At 37.1% G+C, this 13,032-nt stretch overlaps 1 protein-coding gene across 2 annotated transcripts in view; it reads right to left on the bottom strand.

Annotated features, from left to right (window-relative positions):
• Positions 1-13,032, bottom strand: part of TMTC2 (transmembrane O-mannosyltransferase targeting cadherins 2) — a 414,333-nt gene that overhangs the window by 85,159 nt on the left and 316,142 nt on the right. For both annotated transcript variants that reach the window (XM_061415655.1, XM_061415657.1), the window contains one exon: positions 4,931-5,012. In XM_061415655.1, coding sequence (XP_061271639.1) covers positions 4,931-5,012 — 82 coding nt within the window. The remainder of the gene's footprint in view (positions 1-4,930; positions 5,013-13,032) is intronic.

Here is a 13,032-nt window from a genome sequence, read left to right as displayed (position 1 = left end):
AAGCAGCTTTCCCTTTCTACCAGTACATGCCTCTGGAGTATTGGTTTTTGAGCAGCAAGCAGTCAGACCTGAGTCTGGTATGGTGCCTGATATATATTGAGCTGGAGGAAGAAGATCAGGATGGGTCACTATAGGGACTTCCCTAGTGATCCCATGGCTAAGACTCTGTGCTCCCAACACAGGGGCCCCAGGGTTCGATCCCTGGTGAGGAAACTAGATCCCTCATGCCACAACTAAGAGTTCATACGCAGCAACTAACAATCCCACGTGCTGCAATGAAGATCAAAGGTCCTGCATGCCACAGCTAGGCCCAACACAGCCAAATAGGTAAATAAAATAAAATTTTTAAATCTTAAAAAGGACTCATGATTATATAGCTGAATCCTTGGAAATGAACATCACCAAGAGAAAGGTTCAATAATAAAGAAAAGGAGGCTAAAGTCTTTGCTCTTAGAAACATATGGTTAAGAGATAGATAGGAAAACAAGAACCACCCAAGATCTACATAAAAAAGTAGTTCTCATTAGAATTTGTCACTATCTGCTCCCTTTTAATTTTTTTATGCTCTGGTACTTAATATCTAATGACTTGACATCTGTCCCAGACTTATGCATAGTAGGTACCTTATAACAGACATACTGATTTTAGTTTTTCAGTTTACATCAAATTTACTAGTATGTATTATAAAATATTCTTTCTGACAAAATGGTTTTCCAGTAATCCCTTAAAACACAAACCAAGACCAAGAAACAAGGAGGGACTTGTCTTGACCATTCTTTCGGCAGAAGCTTCCTGTTGGAGCCAAAAGAAAATTTATGGAGAATCCCTTCGCTAACAGGAACAGAAGAGACATCCAGGCACCAAATGCTCACTTATTAATAAATTAAATTCTATAAAGACCAGATATGATTTATTTTATGTGGACATGGAAGTTCACTGTAAGTTTGATGAGACATGAATATATTATATTAGTACCAATAGCATAGTTTGAAACCTATTTCTTTTATATTCCTTAAAATTTCTGATGAAAAACCAGTGAGAAATTAAGTATATATTAGTAACAATGTGAAATATGAGTTGGAAAACACTTTGGAAGCCCGTATCAATATTTTCACTTTACAGATGAATCTTAATCCCAGAGACTATACGTACCACATAGGCTACATTTTAACTAACTTATTAAACCAGTTTTATAAATCTTCTTAGCTTTCTTTCCTGAAAGTCAACATGAAGAAAAAATGGCAATCTCTAATGTAATCCCTTCACCCAAGGCATAAAACTAGTGGGTTCAAAACACAAATAACATTATAATAACACTTTTAAATATTGCCTTCTAATTGCCATTGCAGTCACTATAAATTCCTATAATATCCTCTGTCTAGTCCCAACTGGATGGCATATTCCAAAGTCACCTGTACCATTAATGAGCTAAAAAAAAAAAAAAAACAACCCCACAATCAGCAGGCAGGGCAAATTTCCAATAGAACAAAACTCACCCACTCTGGCATGTTCATTATCATTTGCAAAACCATTAAAAAAAAGACTCAAAACAACATTTAACATTTCATTTACATTATGCAAATATTCATTCAACATTAATATTTCATTTAAACTTTTATTTTTAAGCTGACGTGTCATTATTCATTCAATCCATGGGCATAATAAATACCCTTAAGAATATTCACAACCAGTAAGTGGGAAAAAAAGTGATATAAAAGCCATAGCATGCATCTTCTTGGACAAAGAGTAATACAAAATTCAACATAACAAATTTTCAGTCAGTTTTGGAACCTGTGTCCAAGTCTAAAACTGACTGAGCTCAGCATTTATTGTGATTACTGTGATATGGTAATATGCTGGATATCGACGGTGCAAAAATGAAAAATAGGTCCTTCCTGTTAGTTACCTCAGAATTTTCTAAGGAAGGTAAATGTATAATTTCATTATAAATATTTACGTCCCCACAACCACTCTCCAGCCTAAGCCACCATCATTCTCGCCTGTGAGACTGCAATCGAGTTCTCTTTGTGCTACTCTGACCTTCTCTAATCCTGTCTTACCCCGTGGTTCCTTCCATTGCTCTTAAAATAAGAAGTGAACTCCTTAGCTTGGTTACAAAAGCCTCCTGGGCTTGGGGGCTCTAGCTCTGCCTCCTCTCCAGTCTCATCTCCTCCCACCTTTCCATCAGGTTTAATAAGCTCTGGTCATAGTAGTCTCTTTCTTTGCTGTGAACACAAGCTTGTTCTTGCCTGTGACCTTTAAACTTTGTTTCTTTGTCTGAAATGCTCCTTTCTGGCTCTTCAAAGAGTTGCAAGATTTAAAATATCAGCTTGGATTTCAAATATCACCTCCTCAAAGATGTTTCACCTATTTGGTTTCAAGAATTCTTGAACTCTACCTCCTATCACATCACCTTCTGAAAAGGACAGCATCCTATTTATTACCTACATAGCACAACTTCCATTCTGAAAACACAACAGTGCTTTGCATCTTATACAAATTAAAATTAATAAAAACTCCACTAAGAATTTTAAGTTGTGATTTATATGAATTTGACGTTCTAAAACTGCACAGAAGGGCTGACAAATCCAAAATACCCATCCACCTACCCAGCCACCTTGTGTCTGTCTACAATAGATGCTTTGGGTCTATCTAATTGTGTCTATTAGCAACATTGTGAAAAGAAATGGAATATGTATTATAGGAGAAAAGCAATGACAGCTATCAAGGGACCCAAAATTTAGTTACTTACAATTAACTTAGGCAAAACCTTCATCTCCCTAGGTTTCAATCTACTGATTTGTACATCAGAGGTTACATTAGATAAATTTAAAAGAACTTTTCAGTTCTAAATTTTACTCATTTGAAGCAGACTTCTTCTAAATAAAAACGTTAATATTCCCTTAAATGTACATTTTAAAATAACTTGAGCACAGTGAGATAGGAATATCAGGCAGTCAGTTATGGGCTTCCTGTCTGTTTGTAGTTCTTTTGCCTTAACTACTCTTTTTTGGTGCCTCATTTTTTGACTCCTTTCCATTTCCTATCCCAGAGTGGGGAAAAATACTGAAACTATCCATAAAAGCATATTTAATTATGCAGTCATCCCTCCCTTAGAAAACAAATGTACTTCTAATAATGGCTATATGCCAAAAAATTTTAAATAACCGAAGAGTACTAAGAAGAATTAGTTTTACACATTCATTTATAGAACATTTATCACTATTTTTCTAATAACATACACAATAAAGAATCTATTTCATTTTCTGTTAAAACTAAATCCAAAAATTTCTCTTGCAAGTAATACTCCCTATTACCACCCCAGGAAAAAAAAATTCAGGAGAATACTGAAACATAAAAATAAATTAAAAGATTAGTAGTGGGTAAAGACAGAAAAGTCAGAATAAGGGAGCTAACTCTTAAAATTAATTAATAGTTTTTTTTTTTCCTAGTGGCATTTCAAATGAAGCAATGATGAAGTTTAAAGGAATTGGTTGTGAAAAATCTAAAGTATATAATAAAATTATGGGAAAGAAGCTTAGACGATGCAGTAAGTAGAATTAGTTTGAGGTACAGAAAATGCAAGCAGAAAGATAGGATTTAAAAAAAAAAATCTATTTCATAAAATGACAAGAGGTCCTTCAGCACTCCAAGAAAATAATCAGGGAATTACTTTAGCTCAGTAGGGGTACCCAAAATAGTATGCATGTGAAAACCCTAATTTAAAACACTTCATATAAGAAAACCTGAAAAAATAAACTAAATTCTGCAGTAAACTTAAATTAGTTGACTACTATCTTAACATGGCAATAAAACTGCATTGTGAAAGAAAGTCAGGGGTGGTGATGCAGTTAGTTGCATCAAATTACATGCTGTGCTATGCTGAAAAGATAAAATATCATCACAACCCCACATTTATAAACATATACACACAATATAAATAAACAAATGAACTGATGGTTAATTAAGTGTATCCTCCATTTCAAAATTTTCATTTTCCACACTCAGTGAAAAATGGGCTATCAGTGATAGCCCATCACTGATTCATTTTTACTAGCTGGAAAATGGGAGAAGGAATTTAATATTATACAAATATATTAGTTTTATTTCCTCAAGATATTTCATTCCTATTCATCTTTAAGTTTACTACCTGATAATAACTTAACACATCAAAGTCAATAATGGTCAAAAAATTCTTTTTCCAAGGGATCAGCAAAAGTAAATGCTTTTCAGCTCCTTGAAAGCTATTGCAAATGCAAATAAGGTAGAAATCAGTACATTTTACCCGATACCAAACCAGCTACATACACTGCCTCACGGAACACATGACTCACTACTAACGACAATGTGGAGTGTAACAGATTTGTTACATAAGTTCATTCTGGACTGGTTAAGATAAACTGAGGGTAAACCCAGTGAAAAACACATCCTTTATAGTCTACAGTTTTTATCCTTGACCCCAATCTCAGGCCTTTAGAGGCTGGGGTACTTCCAAATCTTCCAAGATTTTGTGGCCAAAATGTAAGCCTCTAAAACTTCAAAATATTACATTCAGTGAGCAATATATTATCATTTAGAATGAAAAGAGAACTAATATTAATATTTTAATTATATACCATGCATCAGGCAAGGAGTGAGATGATTTGCTGATGAGATCTCATTTAAACTCCAAACTGAACTGGGGGCTGGGGGTGGGGAGGGACTGAAAATACCTTTCACCACTGAAGTCCTATGAAAATAACTAAAATATAAGGCATAGCCCTTGGTATCATGACTGCTTTGAACACGAAGGCAAGAATACAGCTCAAGGCTATATCTGCAATGGCGAAGGCAATGTCCTCTCAAAGTGTTCTTTATCAGTGCAACCTGAATCTCATATCAGCATTCACTGTAATTGTGGGGGACATGGAAAAAACTATCAAGCACTCACCATAATGCATGTAACAGTTTCCTTTGGTGGGGTCCAGCTCAATAGCCTTCAAGAAGAACTTTTCAGCCTCACTCTTACGACCCTTGAAAAACAGAGAAAATGGATGATTCAGCAGCACATCGAGAGGGATTCTTCACCCCCTGAGCCCATATGAAGTAGACTAATGTCTACCTGGTATGCATCATCAAAAGCAGTGCTTTGTTTTTATCTAAATGGGATGATCGAGCAGAATATGTTGAGAGAGAAGACTGAAGTCAGAATCCTGGAAAACATCAAGATTAGAAGAAGAGACAGAGTGAGTCCATCAAAGATGTCACAAAGAAGACCCAGGAGAGCAGGAGAAAAAAAGGAAAAAATGGTTTCACGGAAACCAAAAGGATGAGTTTTAAGGAATGGTGGGAAATGTGTTTTCATTTTCTATTTTATTTTCTCCCTTCAATTTACATTGTCAACATTCATTCATTCATTCTTCCTTGTAAAGAATGATGATCATTTTAGCTTTTGAGATGATTTTGACCTAATGTTTACTTTATATAGGAAGAAACTAAGTCACAATTTGTTGAATCTCAAGCAAATACTGCTTATCCTTGCTGCTGTCACTCAGGACTACAACATATGTAAATCAGGATTTTGTCTAAAGCTAGATCTTCTCCCTATCTACAGTTTTAAGTAAACATTAGCATCAATATCGAAAATAAGCAAAAAGTAGGAGCAAAGGCTTATATGTAATAAACTGATTTTTCATGAATTAATAGCATAATCCAGGCAGATTCTAAAACTAGACATTCTTTGCCGTATTGTAGCTTCTGAACCAAAACTGCCTACAGAGTAACAAAAAGGGGGTGACTCAAGGTAAGAGAAAAGTCCAAAGAAGACGCTTCCTAAAAAAGCCCTGTCCTGTATGTCAAGGGTAAAATGAAGATCTATGTTAACTGGGTGGAAGCAAGTCATGGGTGATGCCCGGAAGCTGTGGGTCTAAAGAAAGAGAAACAATCTTATCTGATGGTTTCTTCTAATTCATACACTGTACCACATTAGCTTCATGTGATGTTTTTCTTTCCCCTTCACATACATATTTTTTAAACCACTGTTAAGGAGGTAATTATTCCAAAGATAGAGGTATATGATTAACCTAATATTCTACATTTTACGCAACTTTGACTCATGTCTCCAAAAGACCTCTCCTTTTTGTGTATTCATTTTGCTTAAAGAGCTCATTCTATTGCTCTTTTACTCACCCATTATTCCAGCAGCTAGTGATAACTATATGATCAGACCACTGACTTTCTCTTTCACTTTACTAATGCTACTTATGTCAATAACTCCTCTTTAATTTATAAGAAACATTTTGTCAAATATCCAATAATTAAACATTAAAAATTCTCCTGCGAGATTTCTCACAGTGTTTTAACTTCAAAGGAAAGCACAAGCAAAATACTTGCTATACATATTACCCTTTGTTGAAGTTAGTAAGAATTAGCAAGAATCTTATCAAGATAGGATCCCCTAAGTGATTAAATAATTCTGATGAATTAGGCAGTCTATGATATGAGTTAAGAGCACAGATTTCAGGAGGCAGAGCAGCTCTCACACTTTTGTAGCTAAATGACCCTTGGAGAATAATTTCGAAAATCTATTAGTTATAACTTTCTCTATTGCAAAAAAACAAGGCAGGTGGAGCACAGAAGATTTTTTAGGGCAATGAAACTATTCTGTATAGTACTGTAATGACAGATAACATGTCATTCTACATTTGCCAAAAACATATAGAATACACAGCACAAAGAGTGAACCCTAATGTAAACTATGGCCTTTAAGGAATAATGACACCATCCTTATGGCAGAAAGTGAAGAGGAACTCAAAAGCCTCTTGATAAAAGTGAAAGTGGAGAGTGAAAAAGTTGGCTTAAAGCTCAACATTCAGAAAACGAAGATCATGGCAACCGGTCCCATCACTTCATGGGAAATAGATGGGGAAATAGTGGAAACAGTGTCAGACTTTATTTTTCTGGGCTCCAAAATCTCTGCAGATGGTGACTGCAGCCATGAAATTAAAAGACGCTTACTCCTTGGAAGGAAAGTTATGACCAACCTAGATAGCATATTCAAAAGCAGAGACATTACTTTGCCAACAAAGGTTCGTCTAGTCAAGGCTATGGTTTTTCCTGTGGTCATGTATGGATGTGAGAGTTGGACTGTGAAGAAGGCTGAGCGCTGAAGAATTGATGCTTTTGAACTGTGTGTTGGAGAAGACTCTTGAGAGTCCCTTGGAGTGCAAGGAGATCCAATCAGTCCATTCTGAAGGAGATCAGCCGTGGGATTTCTTTGGAAGGAATGATGCTAAAGCTGAAACTCCAGTACTTTGGCCACCTCATGAGAAGAGTTGACTCACTGGAAAAGACTGTGATGCTGGGAGGGATTGGGGTCAGGAGGAGAAGGGGACGACAGAGGATGAGATGGCTGGATGGCATCACTGACTCGATGGACATGAGTCTGAGTGAACTCCAGGAGTTGGTGATGGACAGGGAGGCCTGGCGTGCTGCGATTCATGGGGTCACAAAGAGTCAGACATGACTGAGCGACTGATCTGATCTGATCTGATCTGATTGGCTCATCAGTTGTAACATGTACAAGACAAGTTCAAGTTAACACAACCAGAGAAGTGTAGGAGGATAAGAGACTATATACCAATTCCATATCTTCTGCTCAATTTTTTTTGTAAACCTAAAACTGCTCTAAAACGAGCATTTATTATTTTTTAGTATGATGATAATAAAATCTATTTCATGTAATTACAGATTTATCTGAAAGGATACACATGAATAGTTGTTACAGTAGATAGGCATATTCTATGCTTATAATAAATGTTAACTTATTTTATTTGTAGAGTGCTGTTATTGCTCAGTCGCTAAGTTGTGTCCAACTCTGTGACCCCATGGACAGGCTTCTCTGTCCTCCACTATCTCTTGGAGTTTGCTCAAATTCATATTCATTGAGTTGGTGATGCCATCCAATCATCCCATCCTCTGTTGCCCTCTTCTTCTCCTGCCCTCAAACTTTTCCAGCATCAGGGTCTTTTCCATTGAGTTGGCTCTTTGCATCAGATGATCAAAGTACTGGAACTTCAGCTTTAGCATTAGTCCTTCCATTGAATATTCAGATTTGATTTCCTTTAGGATTGACTGGTTTGATCTCTTTGCTGTCCAAGAGATTCTCAAGAGTCTTCTCCAACACCACAGTTCAAAAGCATTAATTCTCAGTGCTCAGCCTTCTTTAGTGTCCAACGCTCATGTGAATTCATTCATGACTACTGGAAAAACCGTAGCTTTGAATATATAGACCTTCATCTGCAAAGTGATGTCTCTGCTTTTTAATATGCTGTCTAGGTTTGTCATAGCTTTTCTTCCAAGGATCAAGCATCTTTTAATTTCATGGCTGCATTCACCATCTGCAGCAATTTTGGAGTCCAAGAAAATAAAATGTCACTGCTTCCACTTTTTCCCCCTTCATTTGCTATGAAGTGATGGGACGGGTGCCATGATCTCAGTTTTTTGAATACTGAGTTTTAAGCCAGCTTTTTCATTCTCCTCTTTCATTCTCATCAAGAGGCTCTTTAGTTCCTCTTCACTTTCTGCCATTAGAGTGGCATCATGTGCATATCTGAACCCGTTGATATTACTCCCAGCAACCTTGATTCCAGCTCCTGATTCATCCAGCCTGGTATTTCACATGATGTACTCTGCATATATATATATATATATATATATACGTACATAGTATGCAATAAAATACAGAGTTCTGAATGACAAAGACTGTATCTTGCTTTATTCAGAGCCTCAAAACACTTGGTCAGTCTTTAAATCATCACTGGAAAATAAGATAGGAAGAACTTGCACAAGATAATAAAAGAAAGATACAAAATGAAAACTATCATTGATAAAGAGTCTGGACAAATGTTTTATACAAAAACATAAAGGCGTCTGTGAACTTTCTTCCACTTAAGTTTTAAGGACAGAAGAGAAGAGAGTGGCTCACTTATCACTGTCACAGTAAGCAGTGTAGTAGAATCCTCACGTGTACACTCCAGTGGCCAAGCAGCAGTGGGGTGGTGTAGTTGCTCAGTCATGACCGACTCTTGCGACCCCATGGACTATAGCCCACCAGGCTCCTCTGTCCATGGGATTTTCCAGGCAAGAATACTGGAGTGGGTTGCCATTTCCTTCTCCAGAGGATCTTCCAGAGCCAGGGACTGAACCCAGGTCTCCTGCATCACAGGAAGATTCTTTACTGACTGAGCTAAAGCAACAGTATATAGGTTTAAAAAATAAATCAAAATTCAAAGGCCAGTCATCTCAGGTTACTCAAATGAACCCAGTGATTAAAAGACAGTGAGCCCTACCACCTCCTAGATGCAAAACAAATATATTGAAGGCCAGAACATTCTTTTTTGTGGGAAGTAGCAAACCACCAAGTAAAAACCCATCTTTCTACTTTGATCACTTTTTAGTCAAGTGCCAAATTATATGGAAAATAAAAGTCTCAGGAGAGTATATAAAATTCAAGATTCAGCCAGATGCATAAGCCAACCAAACACACATATCACTGGATCATAGGAAGGGTAATAGGGAGGTAACACTAAGTTTAATCAAGTTTACTCTTTTCACTATTACTGTTTTAGAGGAACTTTGGTTAAAAAAGTAGAGAAGAAGAAAAAATCATGTCTCAGCAGGTTTTTTCTTGGCATCGTTTAGATTATGTCAGCATTTCTACAAGCAAGCATTATGGAATAGCCTCTGGTTATACAAAACCCCTCATATCAACCATCCTTACTCATTGCGTGTATTGTTTGGGGTGTTTGGACACTTGTGGTGTTTGAGAAAACCAAGAAAAAGGGACTGTGGTCAGTGTGACAAATAAGGGAAATGTGAGTGGAGTGGCTCAGTTTCCACTGCCAGGTCCATACTTATTGGCATATTCATTTGTTTTTTTAAGTTAAAATTTTATTGAATTCCTTGTGCTGTACTAAGTAGTAAGTATACAACCACTCAACTGAACCACACAGAGTGTCCCTTGCAAGTCCGAGTTGCAGGAAGTACATAGAAAACAAGTAACCCAATAAGCAAGGGAGTCAGCCGCAGAGAACTGAGGGCTAACAATGACTTTCTCTGATTCTCATTGAGGGATCTGGCCTGGAGCCGAACAAGCCTCTGTTTGAATCTTTTTGCCTCAGTTTATTTAGCTGTGTGACACTGAGTATCTTTTGTAACATCTCTGAACCTCTTTTTCCTCACTTGGAAAGATGAACATAATACCAATTTTGAGGGCTTGCTAAAAATCGTTAAGTCAAGTGGAAATTACCGGTTTCAGCAATTTTATATAATCGTCTGAGATTTTTAATTTCCTCATAATTTGGCACTTGAGTAAACAGTGATCAAAGGAGAAAGATGGGTTTTTACTTGGCAGCATAGAAAGCTCTGACATTCTTTGATTTTTCTCCTATCTCCTCAAAAAAAAAAAAAAAAATCATTCTTTCCACCTTGAAGGCCCACTATCTGGTTCCTAATTACCAAAATTCAAAAACACTTTGTAGAACTTCATGTCATGGTGGAAACTAAACTTCACAATTTTCCTTTAAAATGTCTCCCATTCCTATCACTTTCCCCTTCCTCCAATAAAAGACTCTTCAAGCTCACATCTTCAATGTTACTATAGATTTCAGATTTCCCGACTTACTTATAAAGTTTGCAGCACTTTACTGAGTATGAAAAACACAGACTCAAGATTAGTATCATTTAAATTCATGAAAAAAAGCATCCTCAAACGGAACTAGGCTTGGTCAGGTCCTCTTCTGATTGGCAGCAGTAAAACATTAATGTAAATATTCAGTAAAGTTTAGGTAGCCTGTTTTACAGCATATGATTAGTTGGCAGCACATTTATTTTGTTTTCTAATTAAACTGGATGCTACGTTCCCTGCTCAGAAACAGGCACCCACCTGAGCAGGTATACAAGGTAAAGAGCATCTCTTTTGACAGCTGATCAATGCTTTTTCCAACTACAAAATAAAGGAATATAAAAATAGATACTTACATAGTAATATTTACACATACACAATTCCTCCCAAACCCGGAGCTCCTGCTTAAGGAAGCACTCAGGAATATTAAACATGAGAGAATTATATACTATCAATGGCTTCAGCTTGAACTGTCTCATTTTTTAAAAAAAAGTTAATCATACACCAATTTTTTTTACTTATTTTTAGTAGCAAATCACTCATTATATCTACCACCCTACACACGTGTGTTTTGATGTCATAGCTTAGAACTGCTATTTTACTGAATGACCTGAAAATATCAAGATTCTACATTCTTGCTTATATGTATTTGTGATGTAAGTAGCATACTAATCTTGTCCTCTAAACTAGATTACTCCCTTAAGACTTTACTTTTTCTTCTATAGTCATCCAAATATTCTATAAATATAATGATCAGTCAACAAATGAACAGGCCACCACTATTTTCTTGTACATAACTTAATAGCATATAGTAACTCTTTAGTTATTCACGTGGTCACATTTTCAGTAAACTACAGAGCTATGAATAAAGCAGTAATTTCTCCACTTTACATATGGAAACTGTCACATGAGCTAAGGTCTGTGCTGTGCTTAGTCACTCAGTCGTGTCCAACTCTTTGCAACCCCATGGACTGTAGCCTGCCAGGCACCACTGTCCATGGGGATTCTCCAGATAGGAATACTGGAGTGGGTTGCTGTGCCCTCCTCCAGGGAATCTTTCCAACTCAGGGATTGAACCCAAGCCTCCTGATAAACCATAAAAAGTGGTCCTCAGACTAGCCTGATTCTCATCCAAATATTTATATCCCAATAAGGGATTACTTGTGTCTTCAGCATTGGTAGGAACACCAGTTGTGGGCATGGGTGTTCAGTCGTATCCAACTTTTTTGCAATCCCGTGGACTATACAGCCTTCTAGGCTCCTCTGTCCATGGGACTCCAGGCAAGAATAAGTGGGTTGAATTTCTTTCTCCAAGGACCTTCCTAACCCAGGGATCAAACCCCTGTCTTCTGCATCTCCTGCAATGGCAGGCAGATTCTTTACCACTGAGTCAACTAGGCAACCCAGTAACATCAGTTGGAATAATACAAAAAATAAACCAGAGGATTTTCCTTGGGTCACCCTACTCCTATTTAGATGCTGCTTTAAGTTTACTGTAGAACAGTCTCTTTCTGCAATTGTGATCCTGCAGTCACTTTCATACATCTAGCGTTTATTTTGGGGGAATGTCTGACAATGGTAACTGTTGGTCACTCACTCAAATGTGTATCTACATGGACAAGAAATAAGAACGGGAAGCAGCCAATAAAATGGATCTAAAAGCTTATATGGGCTCCCCTGGTAGTAAAGAATCTGCCTGCACTGCAGAAGACCTGGGTTCTCCCCTGGAGAAGGGAATGGCAACCCACTCCAGTATTCTTGCCTGAAGAATTCCATAGACAGGGGAATCTTTGTCTAGTGGGCTACAGTCCTTGGGGTCACAAAGAGTTGGACACGACTGAGCATGCAAAAGCATATATGCTCAGTCCCAAGCTCCTCTGTCCATGCAATTTTCCAGGCAAGAATACTGGAGTGGGTTGCTATTTCCCAGTCCAGGGGATCTTACCCACCCAAGGATTGAACCCACGTCTCTTGCGTCTCCTTCATTGTCAGGTGGATTCTTTACCACTGTGCCACCTGGGAAGCCAAAAAGCTTATACATAGTTTAGTAAATGTGTTGTTTGCACCTGCATTATAGTTTGAGTGCAAGAGGAAAAGCAATAAAACAGCCTTGGAAAAATAATTTGTGGAGGTCCTCATTTACAAACAGAAGAAGCATTGCTTGACAGTACATCTTAACATTATTATTTATATGTGAAGTGTCTTCAGGATATAAAACATTTTCTCCTCATAAGAAATAGATCATTAAAAAAAATCTAACAATTGAATTAAATCTTACTAATGAAGATGATTTACATCAAACCATTTAGTTCTAAAGTCCTTCTCTAAGTCATTATGCATAATCAGCCAGAGGTAACCCTAATGAAAGG

Source organism: Bos javanicus, chromosome 5 (assembly GCF_032452875.1).
Source record: "Bos javanicus breed banteng chromosome 5, ARS-OSU_banteng_1.0, whole genome shotgun sequence".
NCBI lineage: Eukaryota > Metazoa > Chordata > Mammalia > Artiodactyla > Bovidae > Bos > Bos javanicus.
Note: the sequence above shows the minus strand (reverse complement) of the source record. Positions and strands in the feature narration are given on the sequence as shown.